Consider the following 22,669-nt stretch of genomic DNA (forward strand, 5'->3'; position numbering starts at 1 on the left):
GACGAATACCCCTCTGGAACTTTAACTCCTTGTAGAAACTTACAAAACACAATTTTTTCCTTCCTAGATAGACTATGAGCTGCTGGAGGTAGATATTGACGTTTACCTTTCTTTATTGGTGCCAATTCTCTTCGCATTCCCATTTGAACTAAGTCCAACCTTGCTTTGATGCCATCCTTAGACTTTCCAGGAACATTCAACAACGTACCTATGACACTATCAAATACATTTTTTTCGATATGCATCACATCANGAAAATGTCTAACATACAAGGACTTCCAATATGGCAACTCAAAAAATATTGACTTTTTCTTCCACCCACTTGTAACTACATNTCTTGCAAAAGGCTTACCAAATTTGTTGTTTATATCTTTTACTTTTTCAAAAACTTTATCACCATACAACAATTCTGGAGCTCTACGTTCTTCTGTCGTCCCATTAAATGCTTTTCTCCATCCTCAATAACGGTGCTTTGAAGGTAAGAATCTACGATGCCCAAGAAATACATTTTTCCTACCATGTTCCAATCGCACCCAATCTGTATTATCTTCACATATAGGGCATGCACACTTCCCTTTGATACTATAACCAGATAGATTACCATATGCTGGAAAATCATTAATTGTGNCAAACAACATTGCCCTTAGCAGGAAACTTTCTTCTGTATACCCATCATACACCTCTACACCTTCATTCCACATATCCTTCAAGTCTTCAATAAGAGGTGCCAAGTATATGTCTATGTCATTCCCTGGTTGTTTTGGACTTGGAATTAACATGGATAACATCAGGAACTTCCTTTTCATGCATAACCATGGAGGTAGGTTATATATAATCATAACCACAGGCCAAGTGCTATGCGAGTTGCTTTGCATACCATGCGGATTTATTCCATCAGTAGACAAAGCAANACGTAGGTTTNGTGGTTCTTTCCCAAAATTAGGGTAATCATGGNCAACTTTTGCCCATTGAGGAGAATCTGCAGGGTGTCGAAGCTTTCCATCACGTATTCTTTCATCCGCATGCCATCTTAAGTTCTTTGCATCTTGTTCATTACGATACATGCGCCTAAATCTTGGTATTATAGGAAAATACCATACCACTTTGCTCGGNACTAAATTTTTCTTATAGCGCGATGTCATACATTTAGGGCATTTATCCAATGGGGCATATTCATTTCGAAAAAGAATGCAATCATTTGGACAAGCATGAATCTTCTCGTAGCTCATCCCAATAGAGCTTAACATTTTTCTAGCCTCATACATTCGACTAGGAAGCACATTATCTTGTGGTAGCATATCTTTTATAAGTGATAGTAATTCAGTAAAGCTATTATCAGACCATCCATGACGTGCTTTCAAATTGAATAATTTCAATACTGCTGATAGTCTTGTGAAACTGGTACAACCATTATACAATGGTGTATTTGCATCTGTTGTCAACCTATCAAACATTTGAGGACAATCTCGCATATCCTCTTCGATAACATTTACAATCTCCTCAACTTCATCTAACTCATATGTTGTGTCAGTCTCTTTCGGTGTATAACTTGTAGTATGATGAAAATCATTATTTATATGATTTTTTTTATTTTCACCATGTTTGATCCAACATGAATAACTTTTATCAATTCCATTGCATATTAAATGCTCTTCTAACTCATCTACGTTCACTACCTTTAAGTGACAACACTGCAAGCAAGGACAAATGATTCTACTAGGGTTTTCTGCATGCTCAACTGCAAATCTACGAAACTCTTTCACTCCATCCTCATATTCTTTTGATAATCGACTAGCAAACATCCATTTTCGGTCCATATTTTATCAATCTATCAAGATTAGTCAATATAGTATTAGCAATTTAATTATTCAGCGCATTCATTCATCACTACATTACCATTCACACAACAATTATTTGCATTTGCACCTTATGGTTACAATTGTTAAAAGAATTCAATGTTAAAATTACATGAACTTGATTCTAGTAATCTAACTTAAACAATTAAACTAAACATAACATTGTTATCNAACAACCATNCTAGTAGCTAAATAAAACTATTAATAATAACAATATAACATTCAATTCACACAAACATTGCTCATATAACATTCGATTATGGTGATATCTAACATTTGATTATGGTGATATTTGGATCCATTACAAATTATATTTTACAACCTTCTTTTATTTGAGTTATTTGGATCCAACTCTATAAAATTAATTTGTAAGATAAATTGTTACTTGAGGTTTTAAACTCCTTTTCTGTATGATAAATTCAACTAATCCGCGAAGGGAAGTTCAATAACAAAGCAGTTATCAGCGTTTTGAATTGAGAACATTATTTTTAGGGTATGTGTGTTTTTGAGTTGCATCCTGCTTAAAAGTAACTTGTATATGGTCTTGTGTTTTAAATAGGCTCCAAATGCTTCTACTACATCAAATAGTTCATATATTGAAGATAACGGATATGGTACAAATACTTCAGACACTGAAGATAGCGGATATGGTACATCTAATATTAACTAATGCCACTACAATTGTTAATCTTTTTTATGTTGACTTTTACTATCATCATCTCTATGCTCATGCAGGTGATGATTAATTAGAAAACACTTGTTCATATCATAACATTACGCCTTATTACGTAAGTAATTTTATGATAGTGTAATTTTATGTTTTGTTGATATAATATTTCTTTGTCATGTTTTACTCATGAGACTAGTGAATAGAAAGGGTTATTTCGTTGACGGAAGACATGAAGTGAAGGGGATTATATAAAGTACTTAAATTTTGTTGTGTCAATTCAAGTTACAGAGGGTATGTTTTACATATAGTTTTAATGCAAGCCTTGACTCTCACCTCTTTGGTGGTATGTTTTACATATAGTTTTAGTGAATAGTTTTTTTCATGAGTTTTTGTAGCTTTTACTGCGTTTNNTGAGCTCCAATTTAATCATGGCCTATGGAAATTAATCAAGAAGGAGGCTATTGGCTTTAAATTGTTGATGTGGAACTGAGCATAATTTATATTATTTGTTACCTTATAAGACATCTGCAGTATGATTTTGTATCCAGTGTTGTTTTAAGACTAAGAGCAAGAAGTCATGATGATGATGATCATCATAACAATGATACCAGAGAAAGTTACAGGGCAAAGTTCATTTCTATTCATAATGTGAAACTGAGTTGAAATAAATAATTTCTGAGCTCTTAAGTTTTTCTTTCCTTTGCATGTTGCTCTTTCTCTTTTGAGATATCTTATTTGTCTTGATGTTGTTAGGCAATGAGAAGAGAAAGCAACTTGATTGGAAACTAAGATTGGAAACTTGATTGCAATTATAAGGTTGGAAAAAGGATAATTTCTCAGGGAGAGGTGGCCAGTAGTGTCCAAAGGATATAGGATATAAGCTTTAAACTTGCAGATTAACATAATCATCATATATTTATAGTTATCAATACCTACCTAATGGTTATTCTTGAGTGGTTATTCATCTCTATTTAATCTAATGGATAACCGTATGTGGTACTTGTTTCTTCAAAAACATAATCTCATATCCCTTTAAATTATAATCTCACATTGCTAAGGTCATAAATTTAGTCTGATTAATATTGATCAACCAGTCAGCTACACATAACATGTTCAAAATGCAGAACACTTTACCATTATATACAATTGAAACCATGTAACATGACTTGTTACAAAACTGGACAGATTTTAAAATAAATTGAGAAAAAAAATCAAACCAAATCATGGCTGGCATAATAAGAGACACAATCAGAACCTAAAGATCAAAATCAAATCATTCCTAAGTCATGAAGGTTTTCATGAGTACAAAATTGTATCATTAACATAATATGCAATATCAGATGCACCAAAAGTTACTAACTTGTGACAAACATAACAATTTAAGTAATCTAACCTTTTCAATTGAATCCAAATCTCGTACAAGCAAAAGAAATAATTCAACCAGCTCCACTAGCTGCAAAAGCGATTACATGTATCAATTCTAAATGCTTAAGCAACATTATTAAATCTCATTTCCAAATTTTATATAAATTGTACAAAGCAAGACCAAGTTACTCAATGTACCATATATTAGAAGGAAAATTGTATGACAAACGGTTTTAACTATATGTAAGGTAGTTAGTTTGCCTCTAACTTCTATAAAGTCAGAATGAATAGTTATTAGCATATAGGCTCTGAGGAAAGCTTAATAATAGTGTGTTTATCTAAAACAGTTAGTGAGTGAGGAAAGCTAGAGTCAAAATAAATGGCTTGTTCTAGGCCTTGCTTGATTCACTTCTACAAATAGCAAAAAGAGGAAACAGAGGAAGCTAGTCACATAAGCATCAATTTGCCAAAAAAGATTGATGGTAGATTGAGAAAGATCTTAGTAAAGACACCAACAATATGAAGGTAAAGGAAGCGTGAGAAAGATGAATGATGTGGTCATCATACCTCACTGTAGACTTTACGAATATAGTGATAACAATTAATTTTAATGTGCTTTCTGTGCTCATGAAATAGTGTCAGAGAGATATTTCTCGGATTTCGTTATTTTGATGAAGTGTTTTCACAGTGTTAAAACATGATTATGTCCTAACATCAGATCATGACATATGCAATGCTTCATCTAATGACGAAAGGCACAATGTTTCAACTAAAAACAATAGATGCAAAGCCCGTTGTGTACATTCTTTGCTGATAAGCTTAAACTTGGACAGACAATCAAGATATGTGGTCTTAAGCATTTGATGGTAGAATTCAAATATTATAAATGTTTATTTTACACTATGGAGAGCATTCATTCTAATCGGTCTTATAAGAGGATGTCATGAAGACTTATCTACATCCAAGATCTCTTGAAGAATAAAGTTGTTCCACATCAACAATCCTACTGAAAAGATTGTCTGCCAACTTTGCATAGACCATTGCAGTCATACATTTTACTCTAATTTTGACAAAAGCTATTTGAAATAGGTCTGATAACTTATGTCAAGTATTAGGTTGTTCTCTAACTATCTAAAAGAGTGAGCCAAATCTTGTATATGTTGTAAGATGCAACATATACTTTAAGAACCTGTGATCTTTTAGATCACTTTGTAAATTGTTTTTCAGACAAAATTGAATGCATTGCAAAGAATACTCAATGTTAACAAAGACTGGTTGTGTTATAAAGAACACTCGATTTTAGCTATGAGTGGTTATATTTCAAATAATAATCGATCTTAGTTACGAGTGGTTGTATTCCAAAAAATATTCAGTTTTTACCATATTAATTGACTATGGCCATCAATAAATGTCACAATACTTACAATACTTATAATTACCATGAGAAGCAACTTACAAAATACTCAATATGAGTATGAACTATGTTAAAACATTTGGTAGCACGATTACCATGTAAAAGGAAGGGTGAAATCTTGCTTTTGCCAAGTTTGCTTGAAACACAATTAATGGACAATTCAAGGTCACAAGTCTGATCTTTAATTCCAAGAAAGTTATGTTAAAACAAATATTCTAAAATTTGAGAGTTTTGCTGACATAATCTTGTATGTCACACCTCATTCTGATTATTAACAATGCTACTACCCAAAGACGATGTTCTAGAAATAGAAAATTGTAAAGGAAATATACTTCCCATTTTAGGTACCTTCGTGATCACATTCTTAACACTTGATCCTACTATAAAATACAACTATTGTGCATTAGAGAAAAAGAAATGTTATAGTTATTATCTACTAGTTGTCCAACTTAAATCAAATTAATAGACAATCCGGTTGCCACAAATATATTAGAAGACCCAATATCCCCAACAATAATAATACGCAGATGACTCCCAATAGTAATTTGAATATACTGAGGATCACTATAACTAGATATTTAGTAACAATTCAGATTTGTCAGTCATATGATTCGAAGTTTATGAATCAAAAATCCAAGAAGAACAAATTTTATGATCATCATCTGTTAGACCATTTGATGCATGAAACCTAGATTGACTGATATTGGTCGATTGGTTCAGGCAACTTGCACAACATCTTGCATAGGTGTGGCTTGGATGAATATGTTGTTCAAATCTATGCAAATTTTTGGTTAAGTAAATATTGTAGAGAAATCATATATGAATCAGCAAGGAAGAAATATATCCATGATTTAGCTAATCGCATAGACAAACTTGAACAACCCTCCATAGAACTCATTGATCACCCTTTTCTGTGTTTTAGTTTTTGCAGTTGTTTGTTATATTTTAACTCCATCGTCACGGATTTTTGTTTGATATTTGAGAGTCTCCTCTCCCCCACCCCAATACTAATTTTGGCACCTTCTGCCTACAGCCATATTATTTTTCTTCTAATTTTGAGGCTGCAAAGTGGAAACATTCTCATCCCTAAAATATGTAACAAAAAATTCTGCTCCTTTCAACGAGACCAACATACATAATTCAGTTCCTGTGTTTTGCGAACTCATGTCTGTATAACTTGATGCATGTCAAACTAAATTCGCATTGCATATTTTGAATTACCTATTCAAATACATTTTTTTTTTATGTTATTGGTATTTTATCATTTTCAGGAAGGCTATTCGCCAATCTAAGTCAAGGGCTAGAAGAATTTGAGAGAGAGGGAGTAGCATATGTTAGTTTTGTTGCTCCAAAGTTGATAGGTTTCTACAATGTTGATAAAATTTATATAGAACTGTTCTATTTGTTTTTTTCGCTGTCCAGATCAATCTTGGAATTTATACCAAGGATAAGAAATCTGAGTTCTCAGTCTTAGTTGATCGTGCCACTGGTGGGGCTAGCATCAAAGATGGTGAGGTGGAATTGATGCTTCATAGGTATTAAATNTGTCTTTTAGTCTAAATCAGTAGTATTTTACTGCAAANAAAATATTAANATAATTTTTACCACTCAAGGCGTATTCTTCATGATGATGGTAGAGGAGTTGGGGAAGCACTCGATGAACAAGTTTGCGTGAACAATAACAAAACATGTGAAGGACTAACAGTATGGCAATCTCATCAATTGATTTATATTTCTTTGCATCCTCTTTATTAATTGATTGAGTGACAAATTCAGTTTGCTTTTATGAAAGGTATGAATTGAAACGCTCTCTTTCACCAACTTGCTAGAAAAGCTAGAAACTAGAAATTGACTATGTTTTCCTTTCTTCTATCTATGTAAAGTATATTTATCTCTCTTTTTTTCCTGTCATATCAGGTCAGAGGAAATTATTATATCAGCATAGACAAACTTGGGGCTGGTGCACGCTGGCGCCGTACAACTGGTCAAGAAATCTATTCGCCATTCTTATTGGCTTTTACACATGAGGTGTGATATGACAGTTGCATGCACTTATCAATTTCTAATCATCAACATATTAATGATATCTTATGAGCTTATCAGAACTTGGAAAGTTGGAAGTCCTCACATTGGACCAAAGGAACAATCCTGGACCCAAATTACAGCTTGCCCCCGAATGTAGCTCTGATAACTCTTGAGGTAGAACAAATGTTGAGGATATCTGGAACACTTTTGACTATCTCTCTCTAAACAAATTTCTTTTGCAGGAGTTGGATGGTGGAGTTGTGCTTCTCCGTTTGGCACATCTATATGAGGTTAGTCTATACAAGTATTTATCTCATATAACTTCAGATGCACGAAGCAAATTGCATAAATACATGTTTTAGTGTAATTCAGTTTGATTATGCAAACAACCAATAGGGGAGCATTGCTGAAGTGATATGGTTATCCTTTGAAACTATTAACTAACTTGTATTCAACAAAAATGGATATATCTAAAGCATTGCTGAAATTTATAATTGCTGCAATTAAGAAGATTTGTTGGCTTTGCTCGGGCAGGAATACTCAACAGGATACAAATGAGGAAAAACCTATTGTACTTTACAAGGTTAGGAAAGTCTTAAATATCCTAATCTTATAGATTTATTATTCTCTTATTTGTTTCTGTGGATATATATCAGTCAGATACACAAACACTTGATACAAATGGAGGCACCAAATGAGAAGGAAACCCAATTCCAAGGTTGCAATTACAATGTTAAATTACTTTTCAGAAATAAAAAACGTATTCCACGCTAAAACAATTGAAATAGAGTATTCCAAACTAAAACATAGAAAACCCCTGAAATCGTATTGGACTCTTCTTCCAATTGCAATTGAAGGAGCGTAAGAGTACATAGCATCATATAAAACCTAACATGTTCAATTCCAGAATTTTATTTCAATAAGGGAGATGACTCACCACAGTAGTGTCGTTCTCCCTCAGGTTTGCCCTAGAATTGACGCGAGCGAGAATGGGCTCCTAAACCCAGTGCACGACCAAATATCTTACACCCAGTACACCAACACAGCTCAAAAACAAATGCTTCAGTAACGCGATCAAGACCTGATGGAAAATGCGTTTTCATGAAAATAGGGCAAGGAAGAAAAGAAACAGAGAAGAGAAGGTGGAAGAGGGAACGAGATACCTAAAATGGCAGCCTTGAAACGAAGGAAAACCCTAGCTTGACGCAGAACGCACAGATGAAAACGACACTTGGAACAGAGCAGAGACGAGAGAGTCACACGAGACAGATTCCAGTGAGTAATAGCTGAAACGATTACAACCTCGTAGCAGAACTGGGAAGCAGAAATCAACGACGCATACAACCTTGTAATAGAAGTGCGAAGCAGAAATCAAAGATGCATACCCTCGTAGGAGAAGCGCGAAGAAAAAAATCGAAGACGCAGATAGACTCGAAGAAGAACCACGAATTGAAATATTTTTAACCATCAAAGATAGCGTGTATCTTAGAATATGCTTTCTATTGTGTGCAAATAAATCACATATTTTCAAAAAAGGGTAACTGTTTCACTTTCATAGATAGCGTTTTTTTACACAGGCGCTATCTATTGGCGTATTTTAAATTATTAATTAAAAAACTTAATATTTAATAGTTATAGATAGCATTTTTTCTAACAAGCGTTATCTATTGTTATAGTTATAGATAGCGCTTTTTTCAAAACGCGCTATCTATAGTTCTGCATCTCAATAGATAGCGCGTTTTTAAAAAAGCGCTATCTATTGAGCGCTATCTATCTCTAATTTTGTAGTTGTGTTTGTGGAAGTCGATGAAGCTTGTCCATGACTTCTCTTGCATAGTAGGTCGGGACATGTCGCCTGTGTAAGGCTGCTTTCAGCTCATTCCAATATTGAATGTAGTCACCATGCATCCTTTGGTCTCGCATGATGGATGTCCACCAATAAAGGGCTGCACCTTGAAAGGTCAAGGTGGCTAGGGTCACTCTCCTCCTATTATCTATGTTGTAGCATTCAAAAATTTGTTCAACCTTCATCTCCCACTCAAAGTATTCTTCAACATTATCTCTACCATAAAAAGGAGGAAGGTCAAGCTTAGGTTTTACATGATGTTCTCTAGGGTTGTGATGACGCCTAGGAGGGCGTTGATAGTGATCATAAGGTTGGTAGGTATGGTGTTCATTATGGTGGGAATGATCATCTTGATCATGATTTTGCCTATGAGAGTGAGCTCCGTGGGTGTGCCCGCTTTGATTGAGAGTAAGAGTGGCGACCATTTGCCTTAGCTCATTCAACTCAGTCTTGGTTCTATTGAGTTCTTCTCTTAACTCTATGTTCTCTTGATCTTGAGTGACATTACCTTGAACACTAGAGTGACTCATGCTTGTGAGGTAGAGAAATTATTTTCACAAAGATTTGAAAGCCTTTCACAAGTATGAATCAAAACTTTTTGAAAAGAGAATTTGCTTGTTTTTGGTGAATGACTTCTATAAAGATTCTAGAGGTGAAGAAACCGAATAGCTCCCAGGAAGAAGAGGTAAGTCACAATGGACAAGTTTAGAAACCTTGTCCTTCCTAGCCAGAGTGTCTCCTGACGCTTCTCACCCAAGTTTCTAGATAGAAATCTTTCAAAACCTTTTTTAATGCAAGGATGGTATGTTCCTAGAAACCAAACGAAGGTTTAACTAAATGACACGCACTCCTAAGTATCACGGAGACTTCAAACATAAAAGTCAATCAAGCAAGAAAAGTAAATGAATGGAAATGGAAGGCAATGATAAACGACCCTATGTGAAAGTGCAAGTGACACTTTGAGCCCCTTGACACACTTTCACTCTAAGAAGTGGAAACTAACTATTACAATGTTGCTTAGTAGACTTGGAATTGCTTGGATAGCATTTTCCCAAGTTACTTTAAGTTTGATAAATGTAAAGCAATTAAACTTCAAAGGTTCCGTGATACAAGGTCATAAAAGTGATAAAATGAGCTATAATATGTATACAATGGTAAGCTACAAGAGCTGAATATATCCTATCTCCAAAGTGTTTGAATTTGTGGTGGAAAAAGGTGGAGAATGCTGCTGAAAACTGCACAAGAATGCAGCTTGGAGAACAACCTTTGTGTCAAATTCTACAAACTCTCCACTCCCTAAGATGCTACCCTCCTGGAGGAAGCTTGTTGGAACCTGGATCACCTCAAAAAGAAGTCACACACCACTGCCAAATACACCAAACCGTGAGCTAATGATTAGCTGCTGCACCAGAATGTAATTAGCCAAAAACCAATTTGCAAGTATAGTTTGGAAGCCAAAAATGGTGAATTCAAGTGAGATACAACTGGAATAAAAGGAGGCACACAAAAGGAGCCTAGGAAAGGAACTAGAACAGATTATAAAAGCAAGAAAAACTCAAAAGAATGAGGAAAATTTTGTGCAGTGAAACTGTTTGATGAAATTGCCAAACTGTTTGACAAAATGCCCCAATGAACTGCAGTTTTGATATTTTTCTGATTTTTTATTTCTTGAACTGGATTGCAGGGATTGAATTACTTTTTATGCCTGTTTTAAACTTGATTGAACATGGAAAATGATTTAGGAGTGAAATCCCAGCTTTTGCCAATCTAAATACAACTTGAAAACTGAAATGGTGGATAGCAGCGTAATATGGCAATTGCAGCAGTAAAAGTGGCTGAAATATGACAAACAGCAGTATGGAATTTGAGTGGCAATGCGGTATACAACTCGATGACACTTCAAGCAACTTTATATCATCATAATAGAGGTGTCCAAACACTCAAACAACAAAGAAATGGGCTGCAGCAGAAATTCACTAGGTCACTTCCCAAAATCAAGCAAATTTGATGGATGGAATGGTGATTTTGCAAAGCAGCCCAATTTTGACCAAATGAACAGTATCTACAAGATTTAAATGGTCAAATAAACTTGTGCAACCAGTTAACATGCACAAATTTAGTGAAATATGTCAAATGATACTGTAAGTTGCAAATTTCACTCAAAATGGATGGTGGAATTATGAATTCTGCAGAATTTGAGAAGATTGACCAAATGTACAGTAATGATCAACTTTCAATGCTCAAAATATGATTCAACAATCAATGAAACAACAGCAAAACTGCCAGGATCTCAAAATGAATGGTCTAGTTGAGAAATTCAAGCAAAAATGGAACCAAAATGTATAGTCTGTATAGGCAGGGAAAAATGACCAAACCAACAATGGTAATAAGTTTCAAAGGCTCAAATAGACCTGTAGAAACAGTTTAAATACACAGAAACGGACACAAGCTCCAAATCACATATTAAGTTGCCATTTATACAGCTAAATGGAGCAAACAGCAACAGATTGGAGAAAAAAAACAGAGAATCAACACTAGCTGGATCAAAATTCAATTAAGACTATGCCTACTAACTAGATCTAGTTGCAGAATATCAACTAGAGAAATTAAATGGACCTAAACTGAAACAACGAACAAGTAGCACGGTGCAAAAAGCTGGAATACAATTACTGCAACAGTGTAGTCACGGTAATCATAGAATTTCTTACAACTCACATACGATTTTCACAATTCAGTGGTGAATTGTATTTGCTACCAGAGGAAACATGTTTAGAAACATCAAACAAACTTGTAAACCACTGCAGATTGAATGAAACTCGACAGAAACATTATGCATCATATGAAACCGAGACAACTTTTGATGCAGAATTTTGAAAACTGGTTGTTAAGAAATTCTACAATTCAAGTTGTAATTCTGTGATGCTTTGAATTGAAATCACCGAAAACACCTTTAGAATCAATAAGAAAATTGATTTGAAGTTGCAGATTCAGACAAATGTGATGACAGAGAATAATCACTGCTAAACCGAAATCACTGTTGGATGCAGAGGTAAGCAACAGTGGATGAACAACAAAACGCGTAGGCTATGCGGATCTAAGCGAGACAAAGTCTTAGTGCTTATTTGATCTAATTTGAGCCATCATTGCATTTGTTCTCATGGATAAACCGAAGCAAAAGCAGAAAACAGAATCAAAGTAATGGACAGTGATAAAACGACAAAATTGTTTGCACATGACAAGAACAAAACGGAAAATGAAAATTAAGGTGGAATGGAATGAAACTAAGTAAGATGCACCGATTAAAATGATTAAGAAACACCTAAGGATCAGTGAACGAAGATAAATATTCACTCAAACATGAAAATGAAAATCAAATCAGAAAATGAAACAAGAACAGAACAACACGGTAATGAAAAAAAAAATTGAAGAAAGAGCACTTAGCTCTTGAAGCGTGACTGGAACAACTGGCTCTTGATGCCAAATGATGGAAGCATCCTTGGAATTCAATCACGAACAGCCTCCAAGTCCAAAGATGGCAACAGAATGAAAGTGCAAAAAAAAGCACGGAAGGTGTTTGATGAAGGCTTCAACGAAGGTGTGTGGAAGAAGCAAGGATTCTCAAGCTCCGAAAGCCTTCCAAGAGGGAAGGAAGCTAGAGGAGAGGGTGCAGAAGAGGCACAAGTGTTTGAACTCTGAAAAATGATTCTGGAGAAATCTCAACAGCATTTCATTAAGTTTCAAAGTTGCTTTTACAAATGATGGAAGCTCTCTATTTATAGAAGAATGAGAGCTTCTAATCTTGCTGTGCAAGCTATCCTATATGAGCACATGGTGTAAAACAATGAAAAGAAGCTTGGATAACAAGCTACAAAGGTTGACTCGGCAAAAAGAGTGAAGAAGATGAAACTGTCATTGCCAACAGTGTTATTTGTATTTTGTTGACTTCCTTTGGGCTTTAGCTTACGTGGTAGCCTCCATTAATTGCATAGACATGGTTCCTTCTCTTTATTAAAGGCCTACAAAACAATGTAAAGTTTATTTAGCAAAGAGAAGGAGGTGTTTAATAATTAATACTCCATAAAAGTAAAGTAGTGAGTACTCCCTCTTCCTCTTGGATTCTCTTGGACATGGCTCTTATTAAAGGTCCTATGTTGATCTTGGATGGTCCTCCATCAGTTATTATAGGTAATAGTATTGTGAATTATTTTATTATCATGGGATATATGCTGTTTGGTTTTGGAATGAATGTGTTACTGTTGGGATATGTGTTGATGATGGTATAGCTTTTATAAATATTGCCACTGCTGCCTGAGTGAATTTCAATATTTTGAAGCATGATTGTTCTTGTAGGCATGTATGGTGGTAGAAAGAACTGGTTTATCATCTGCTTGTATCAAAACTCTATTTTACTTTGTACAGTATGATCATCTTTGACTTAAGCATGCCTATATTTGTATATTCAACACCATGATGGAACTATAGCAGATTATATAGTATTTAGATATTGATTTAATGTTTAAGAAGTGAGTCATCAATGCTTAAGGTGCAATTATCTGATGTGTTTCAGAGTTTTATCCCAAACTTAGTGCTTGTTATGGTATTTAAGTCGGTGCAAGCTATTAGATATATATGTTTCGGTCAAGGCAAGGATGGCTGTGGATATGTTTGAATACTTAAGAGTATGGATTATAATTAGGTCAATGTGAATGCATTTATCTTAGTAATGTACTGATGTTTGGGATGACTGATGATATATAGTCTTTTTGTTATGTTACTCTGGTTACAAAGAGCAAGTTATACAACTCTGATCATACATGTTTGCTGGTATGTTCTCTAGTGGTTTCAATAGGAGAGGACTAGAGATAAATGATAAAATAGTGTAACTGGGCAATTAAAGTAGTATGAGTTGTAGGAGGAACAAAGTCTTTAATCTTGGTGTGAAATTTTAATTGTGTAAACATTAGGTTGTTGAGGTATGATCATAAACTAGTATTATCTTTCTTAAAAGTTCTGAATCAGTATAGATGTTCTGACTTTTGATTGAAAATGACGTGATTACATTGAACTCGAATAACAAAACTTTATTCCCTGCTCTGAAATGTGTGACAATGCATATTATGTGTCATATTGCTATATGATAACCTCTTTTGTAAGTATTAATTGTCTACCCAGTGCAGGATCAATTATGGGTAGTAGTTGCATTAAACTGTCATATTGTTCTACATTCATGTGTCTAATCTCACTCCCTATCCATTTGTGTGACACATTGTGGTTTTGGCATATACAAATTTGTCCTATTTTATAAATTTAGACTACACTTAAACTAGTTTTCCATTTGGACATATAAGGATGGATATTTCTGAATAAGAATAGTTTGACATGCCTTTTATGCTTCTTTGAGTGCATAAGATTGTGGTTCAGTAAGGGTTAATCTGATTTGGTTGTTCTGCATGTTTTCTCACTGAAATACATTTAGCAAACCTTAAACCAAGAGAGTCATACTTCCCTTCGGTAAAAGTACATTTTCATTAGGTATAAACATTGTTTTTCTCTAAACCTGATGCCTAGAATGAACTTGAGTGCATTAACATTTTTCAGTTTTGGTTTAACTTATTTTTGCTGTATCCTTTGAGTGACTAGACCTTGCCTAACGTAGTCCCCTAACGTAGTCCCCTAGTTAAACTAGTATTATGTTTCTTCAAGACTCTGAATCAATATAGATGTTCTGACTTTTGAGTGATGGGTGTAAGTAGATAGTGTATGTGGGAACAGTTTGGGAGGATGAGAAAGGTGTGGTTGTACGCATAGAAACAAAGAAGTTTGGATGAGAGGAGGAATGAAGAGTCTCGGTTTGATGTTACAAGGAGATTTTTCTGTATGAAAAGTAAAAGGAAGAAAGGTGGGGCCTTAATAGTTGTTAGGCAGAGGAGATAGGTTTTAGTTTTTTCTTTAGTTTATTTTTTTACAGTGAAAAGTTAAGTTTATATATATATATATATATATATATATATATATATATATATATATATATAAAAGAAAGTTAGATTACGTAAGTGTATATATATTATATTACATTATATTAATATAATATATATACACTTACGTAATCTAACTTTCTTTTATATATATATATATATATATATATATATATATATATATATATAATTTATTTATTTATATGGGAAGAAGAAATTTAGAATGTGTATAGTTAGGATCCTCGGTTAATGAAAAGAAAATTTAAGATTTATATTTTGAGAAGTGGTTTTTAAATTTACGATAATTTGAATTTGGTTTGTTTAATTAGATTTATAAATATTTAATTTCATTTTTACTAATTGCATTGTTATTCTTTTTTGTAAATTGCAATTGTGAACTTTTCTTACACATACGGTGTGTTCAAAGTTGAGATAGGATGAATATTATTTTATAGTTTGTTAATACAAATAATGTTAGTTTGTATATATTGCTAATACTATACTGACTAATCTTGATAGATTAAGAAAATATGGACCGAAAATGGATGTTTGCTAGTCGATTATCAAAAGAATACGAGGAGCTCCAGAATTGTTGTATGGTGATAAAGTTTTGAAGAAGTAAAGGATATAAACATCAAATTTGGTAAGCCTTTTGCAAGAGATCTAGTCACAAGTGGGTGGAAGAAAAAGTCAATATTTTTTGATTTGCCATATTGGAAGTCCTTGTATGTTAGACATTTCCTTGATGTGATGCATATCGAAAAAAATATATTTGATAATGTCATAGGTACGTTATTGAACGTTCCTGGAAAGTCTAAGGATGACATTAAAGCAATGTTGGACTTAGTTCAAATGGGAATTCGAACAGAATTGGCTTCAATAAAGAATGGTAAACGTCAATATCTACCTCCAGCAGCTCATACTCTATCTAGAAAGGAAAAAGTTGTGTTTTATAAGTTTCTACAAGGAGTTAAAGTTCCACAAGGGTATTCATCAAACATTAGGAACTTAGTATCTATGAAAGATCTAAAGCTAATTGGGTTAAAGTCTCATGATTGTCATGTTACGATGGAACATTTGTTACCGATATCCATACGTTCCATTTTTCCTAAAAAGGTAAGATGGACCATAACTAAATTATGTTATTTCTTTAGAGCGATATGTAGCAAAGTGATTGACACTGGAAAATTGCAAGCACTAGAAAGAGAAATTATTGTAACTTTGTGTGAGCTTGAAATGTATTTTCCACCTTCTTTCTTTGACATAATGGTCATGTTACCATTCACTTAGTNAAGGAGACACAATATTGTGGACCAGCTTATATGAGATGGATGTATCCAATGGAGCGGTATATGAAGATATTAAAGGGCTATGTGAAAAATAGAAGTCGACCAGAAGGATGTATAGTGGAAAGATATATACTTGAAGAAGCTATTGAATTTTGTACTGATTACCTCTCTGATGTTCAATCAATAGGACTTCCAAATTCTCGACACTTAGCGAGAACCACAGGAGAAGGAATTTCTGGAAATACCATAGTGACCATAAGCAGGAAAGATTGGGAGCAAGCTCAATTGTATGTCCTACACAATGACGATGAAGTTGAGCCATATGTTGAGAGACACAAAGACATGATTAAAAAATTAAATCCAACTAGGACTGACCAGTAGACTTGTAGAGAACATAATGCAACTTTTATACACTGGCTAAAAAGTCACATTTTTGCAGAGTTAGATGTGAAATCCTCTTTAGTTTCTGACAGATTGAGATGGTTAGCCAACGGTCCAAATATTCAAGTCTTCTCTTACACTGGTTATATGATTAATGGGTGCACATTTTACACTAAAGAACGAGATGATCAAAGTACTATGCAAAATAGTGGTGTAACTTTGGTGGCTGAATCTATGCACATCTCAAGTGCTAAAGATAGAAGTCTTATATATGCAAATATGTCGTATTTTGGGGTAATTGAACATATATGGGAGTTGGATTACACCACATTTCGGGTACCAGTATTTGGTTGCAAGTGGGTTGATAACAATAATGGAGTTCGACAAGACGAGGCAGGATTTTAATAAAGTGAGGTACAAAGATGAGCCATTTATTTTAGCATCACAAGCTCAACAAATTTTTTATGTCACTGATCCGGTTGATGTTAATTGGTCAATTGTGTTATTGACCAATAAAATAAATGATCCTTCCAATGATGAAATAGAGGATGAAGATACAAACATTGAAGATGATCCTTTGTATCAAATATCATACGATGATGATCCAATAAATGATGATATCTTGTATAAGAGAGATGATCATGATGAAGGAATTTGGATAAATCCATCATTTTGTGTCCACAAGAAACCTAAGTCTTTAAACTTAAATTCAAAGAAGAAAAGGTTGGATTTATAAATTTATATTCTTATGCTTACTTCTTTTTACTGATGTTATCCCTGTTTTTATCTGAATCACTTTTGTTACAGGTAAATGACAACTCCTACTAAAGATGATATTCCTTCTCCCAACGAAGCTAAAAGGAAGAAAGGTATAGTGAGGATGAAGAAGATCATTCAAGCCAGAAGTGAAGGGAAAAAAATTAGAGGTAATGAACATAGTATACTTTTTGGTATATTAGATATGTTACTTTCCTAATTATTGTTCAATATGTACTTATTCATATTATTAGGTTTCATGGAATGCAAAAGGTCAACCCATTGAACCTGGTGGCGCAAAATTCATCAGTTATCTTGGATCCATTGTTCGAGCAAATGTGCCTATAACTTATGATGATTGGAAAGATTCAACTTTGGATGCCTATAAAGAGATAATTTGGAATGATATACAAGTAATGTTTACTACTTAAATCTTTTTATTTTAAATGTATGTGTTATGATTTCCAAACTATTTTTTCTAAGTATTTTTTTGGACAGCTAACTTTCAATGTAGATAGATGTCGTAAGACGTTTGTGTTAAGGAAGGCAGGGTTGTTGCTTAGGAGTTTTAGGACATTCTTGGCCCATAAATATCTAAAGGATGACAATGGAGATTACTTAGAGAATCCTCCTAATCAACCTCCAAAGGAGTATGCATCCATTGTTAGTGAGGACATTTGGAGACAATTCATTGCAAAACGTATGGATAAAAGTTTCAAAGTAATGTATATTATTTATATATAATATATCTTTACTAATTAATTCTTGAGCATATGATTTGTTTACTACCTTTCTTTTTAGGAAAAAAGCATACAAAATAAGGAAAGAGCATTAAGTTCCAAGTACCCTTATAGGGGCTCTCGTAAGGGGTATGCCCGCATAGAACAAGATATGGTAAGTCAGTTGATCTGTTAAGTACATGAAGAAGAGATTGATGGTTGTAATTGATTTGTTAAGTAAATGAAGAATAGATTGGTGGTTGTAATACTTTGTATGATGTTTTATGATTTTGATTAACAAGTTTCGTGGATCACTGTAGTAAGTGGCTTGTTCTATTTTACCATCATCCAAAATAGCTCTAACTAGTGATACATACTGGTTACGTCCTAGACATAGTTTTGAACCTTTGAGTTTCCATTTTAGGTTGTGTGTGTTCACTCTAACTTGAATGAAGCTAACTGTTTAGGCAATTGCAAGTGTTGTTTTAGATTGTATTGGTTGCCAATTATTTTGGATAAAGATGATGCATGCTTATTTCTTTTAGAAAGTGACATTGAAATTTCAGTACTTCCAATTTAGTTTCTGCTGTTGCTGCTAATTAATTGACGTTGAACTTCCTTTCCTTGGTCTTGTGCCTTGTCATCGTGATTCATGTGGTGCTTTCATTTATTGTTAAGTCAATGAAATTTTGAAAACTAGTTTCTACAAAATGTTTTAGAACAGTGATATTTTCTCTTATGGAAAAATGATTGTTTTCATTCCAGTGATGTTTTCTTTACTGAACTCAATTTAGGACAATTTTATTTGGGCTAAAATAATATTGGTGCAGTGGTTATTTTCAGTGTTATGCATGTTGTTTGGTGAAGAGAAATTTGGTTTAATAATCATCACAGTGGTACGTCCAGTGCATGCAAATAGGTGCTTATGTTATATGATTTCAACATATTTTTAATAAGGTTTAAGAAGAAGGAAGAATTTAGAAAATATTTTTTGTGGATACCTCTAACGAGTATATCTCAATCCTATAAAAACAAGAGTGTTAAGTTGTTTTGCTCTTAAATTTTGATGTAGACCATATTACTGATAGCATTATTTTGATACAAATATTTGTATTCTTGTCATTTTTTATTATATTGGTATCCTATTTACTATTCAAAATTTATATTTTATTTTATTTTTAATGACTCTATGCAGAGTTGGTGCATTGTTAATCCCTATTAGTAAAGACTTTTTACTGAATGGATTTTTCCTTCACTAGGGTTTTTCACGTTAAAAGTTTGGAGGCTATTGATTTTGTTTGCAAGTGTCTAATTTTCAATCTTAATTTTTAATATTTGATGCACCATTGCACAATGTAATGATGACAACCTGTAAATATAAACTATATTTATATAAATAAAAAATAAATGTAAATTTTGTTTTAACAAAGAAAATACAAGAATAACTAAGTTATATTTGTTTTTTTGTTCCTTGAAAGCTTAATTGTCTAAACTACAAGAATAAATAAGTTATATTGTTTGTAAAGGAGAAACTCTTGGAGGAGAAAATGCTCTCCTATTTCAAATGCTCTCCTAATTAATTTGATTTTTTTTCACAATAATTAGATAAAGAAATTGGGATCAAATGTTAATAACATTCCCCGTCAAGAATTGTGGAAACAAGGTCGTGTGAACAAAAGCGGGACAATTGAAAACAAAGAAACTCAGCAAGTTTGGGACAAATGTGTAAGTAATAAGTTTTTATATTATATTTGTCTGTGTGAAATGAGAATAAATGTGATATGTTTGGTTGTTATTTAGGTGATATTGTCACAAACTAATTCAGAAGAGAAGAGTAATGATCACTCCGACATTTTGAGTGAAGCTTTATGTCTCCCAGAGTATCCAGGTCGTGTTAGGGGAATGGGATTTGGAGTCGGTCATAGAGATTATTTTCCGTCCAAAAAGCGTCATACTCACCATGAGCATGATAAATTAATTGCTCAACTGAAAGACATGTCAAAAAAAATAGCACGAATGGAAAATAAGATGATTTCGCTTCAGAAAAGTAGCACATCAAATACTACCGAAGAAGCTAACATTAATAGTGGCCAAGGGAGTTGCACAATGTCATTAAATAGTTTTCCTGAGGTAACTAATTTATCTACATTACTTGCATTATTACTTTAATTTGCTTACTTTGAACTTTCATAGGTGTTCATATTTAGTCACATTGGAGATTATCTTATAATTATGTTTTATAATGTAGGGGGTCTCAAGTTGTAAATTGTTTTCATTATCACCATCAATTTGTTTGGTTGCCCATGGAAAATTGCATAATTTTAAAAGTGATACACTACATGGTAGACCTCTACCTAAGGGACATGTCAAAGTTAGTATAGATATTGCTTTGGAGCCAAATGTATCCTTGCCTATACCAATTATGGATGATGACATGATGACAATAGGACAAGAAATAGGAACATTTGTGGCATGGCCAATGAATTTCATACAGATTGATGATGAGGTATGTTTATACAATTGTATTCATTCATATTTATGAACATATTTTATGTATTATCTAACTTGTTTAATTGATGATGTTTTAGGATTCTACTCAATCTAAAAAGAAAAAGATGAATAATACAAATGAATGTGTCGCATCTAAAAAGAAATGTCAAGGGAAAATTGCCATTCAACATACTCCTCGTAAATTGTCTCATCCCAATATTTCTGAATGGTGCAATTGTCTTTCTTCATACATGAAACTAAAGCCATCGGAGTCGCTTCGTCCAATAGAAATGGACAAAAACATTTTGAAATAGATAATCATAAAGAAATCATTGATGCAAAAATTATTGAAGAAGTTACTAACTATGCATGGCTAGGTGCAACTACAATTTCTATATATATCGGTACAACATATAATACTTTTTATCATTAATTTCATTATTAGATTGACACCTTATGTTGCTAATACATTCTTATATTTTTCTTTTATAAGGTATCTTTATCAAAATTTTGTTAAGCCAAATGATAAGGCATTCCTTCTCTTATCACCCCAAATCACAACAAACGAGCTGCCAATGAAAGACAGAATGCAAAAGATAGTTACTTTTTTCTTGATAATGGGGTGATTGATAAGTTTGTTCTTGCACCTATTAATACTGGGTAATACCTTACTTTACAACTTTATCAACAATGTATTATTTTTAAAGTTAGATGTACAAATTCTAATTTTTTTAATTCATTTCAAATTGTAGCCAACATTGGGTCTTGCTGGGAATCAATCTTAAACTAGAGATAATTCATTATCTTGACCCACTAGCGGTAGACATTAATATGAGGCAAGATTTGAAGAAATTGTTTGACATGTAAGAATATACATGTTGTACTTTTAGTTGACGTATATGTATACTTTTAGTTGTGTTATTTTTACTCATATATGCTTTAATTTTATCTATTCACCAGGGTTATACAAACCTATCGAGCTCAAACAGGAAACATGGTTTCAAAGTCTAAGTCAAATAATATCAAATGGACAACAATTAAGGTACATTACTCTAGTGTGTTTTATGTAGTATAGTCTTGATTGTCATAATTAAATTGTTGAATGACCTTATTTGACCTTTAGTTCACGTTATGGTTGCTTGTATTGTACTGATTAGGTGAAAAACTTGTATTCTGGAATGGTTGAAGACCTATTTCCTTATAGCATGTTATTGGTTAGTTAACTTGTATTATTGTGAAAATGGTTGGAAGAATATATGGTTGTTATGAAAGCATGACTTATTATTAAGAGTTTAAACTTATATATGGTATATAGTTAGTTGTTATCATGCACTGAATCTGTTTGGAGTATACTAGACTTTTGGTTCTTTTATATGTTCAAATTATAAAAATGTTTTTTAATTTTGGAATTCTAGTGCCCAAGACAACCCAACGGCAATGATTGTGGGTATTCTGTGTGTCAATATATGAAGGAAATTATTATATACTGTGAAGGAGGAACAATTCCAACTGATGTAAGTTATCTTTTTTATAATTATTACATATTGTATCATAGTAAAATTTATTTAACTAATTCTACATTATTTTTCTTTCTTGCAGTATTTTTCTAGTTGCAGATGTCAACAATATCATGAAAGTCAAATCACTGAAGTTAGGGAAAATTGGTGTTTACATGTAATTAGTACATGTATATAGGTTATATTATGGTGATGTACATGCTTAAAAGTACTGATAGGATATATATGCTATTATTGTATTTATTATCTTATAAAACAATGTCATGTCATGACACGTACTAGACGATTTAATGATTAAATTTTGAAATATTATTGTACTAATAATTTTTATTCATATTAATGAACATTCTTTTTGAGACATTTGTC

General features: G+C 33.1%; 2 protein-coding genes across 2 annotated transcripts; one reads left to right on the forward strand and one right to left on the reverse strand.

Annotated features, from left to right (window-relative positions):
• Window positions 1–458: 458 nt before the first annotated feature.
• Window positions 459–1,817, reverse strand: LOC106770274. Its single transcript, XM_014656092.1, has one exon. The coding sequence runs from the start codon at window positions 1,815–1,817 to the stop codon at window positions 459–461; it is 1,359 nt and encodes a 452-aa protein (XP_014511578.1).
• A 4,875-nt stretch (window positions 1,818–6,692) lies between these two features.
• LOC106771777 (alpha-mannosidase-like) lies at window positions 6,693–7,692 on the forward strand. Its single transcript, XM_022784774.1, has 5 exons — window positions 6,693–6,840; window positions 6,919–7,009; window positions 7,223–7,333; window positions 7,409–7,504; window positions 7,573–7,692. The coding sequence occupies exons 1-5, from the start codon at window positions 6,830–6,832 to the stop codon at window positions 7,690–7,692; spliced, it is 429 nt and encodes a 142-aa protein (XP_022640495.1). The 5' UTR covers window positions 6,693–6,829.
• Window positions 7,693–22,669: the final 14,977 nt, after the last annotated feature.

Source organism: Vigna radiata, chromosome 8 (genome assembly GCF_000741045.1).
Source record: "Vigna radiata var. radiata cultivar VC1973A chromosome 8, Vradiata_ver6, whole genome shotgun sequence".
Taxonomy (NCBI): domain Eukaryota; kingdom Viridiplantae; phylum Streptophyta; class Magnoliopsida; order Fabales; family Fabaceae; genus Vigna; species Vigna radiata.

Bases quoted from the DNA above. Each gene is read 5' to 3' on its own strand.
- LOC106771777 (XM_022784774.1), top strand. The intron at 7,334-7,408 runs GTGTGATATGAC...TGAGCTTATCAG, and splicing joins TATTGGCTTTTACACATGAG to AACTTGGAAAGTTGGAAGTC. The intron at 7,505-7,572 runs GTAGAACAAATG...TTTCTTTTGCAG, and splicing joins TAGCTCTGATAACTCTTGAG to GAGTTGGATGGTGGAGTTGT.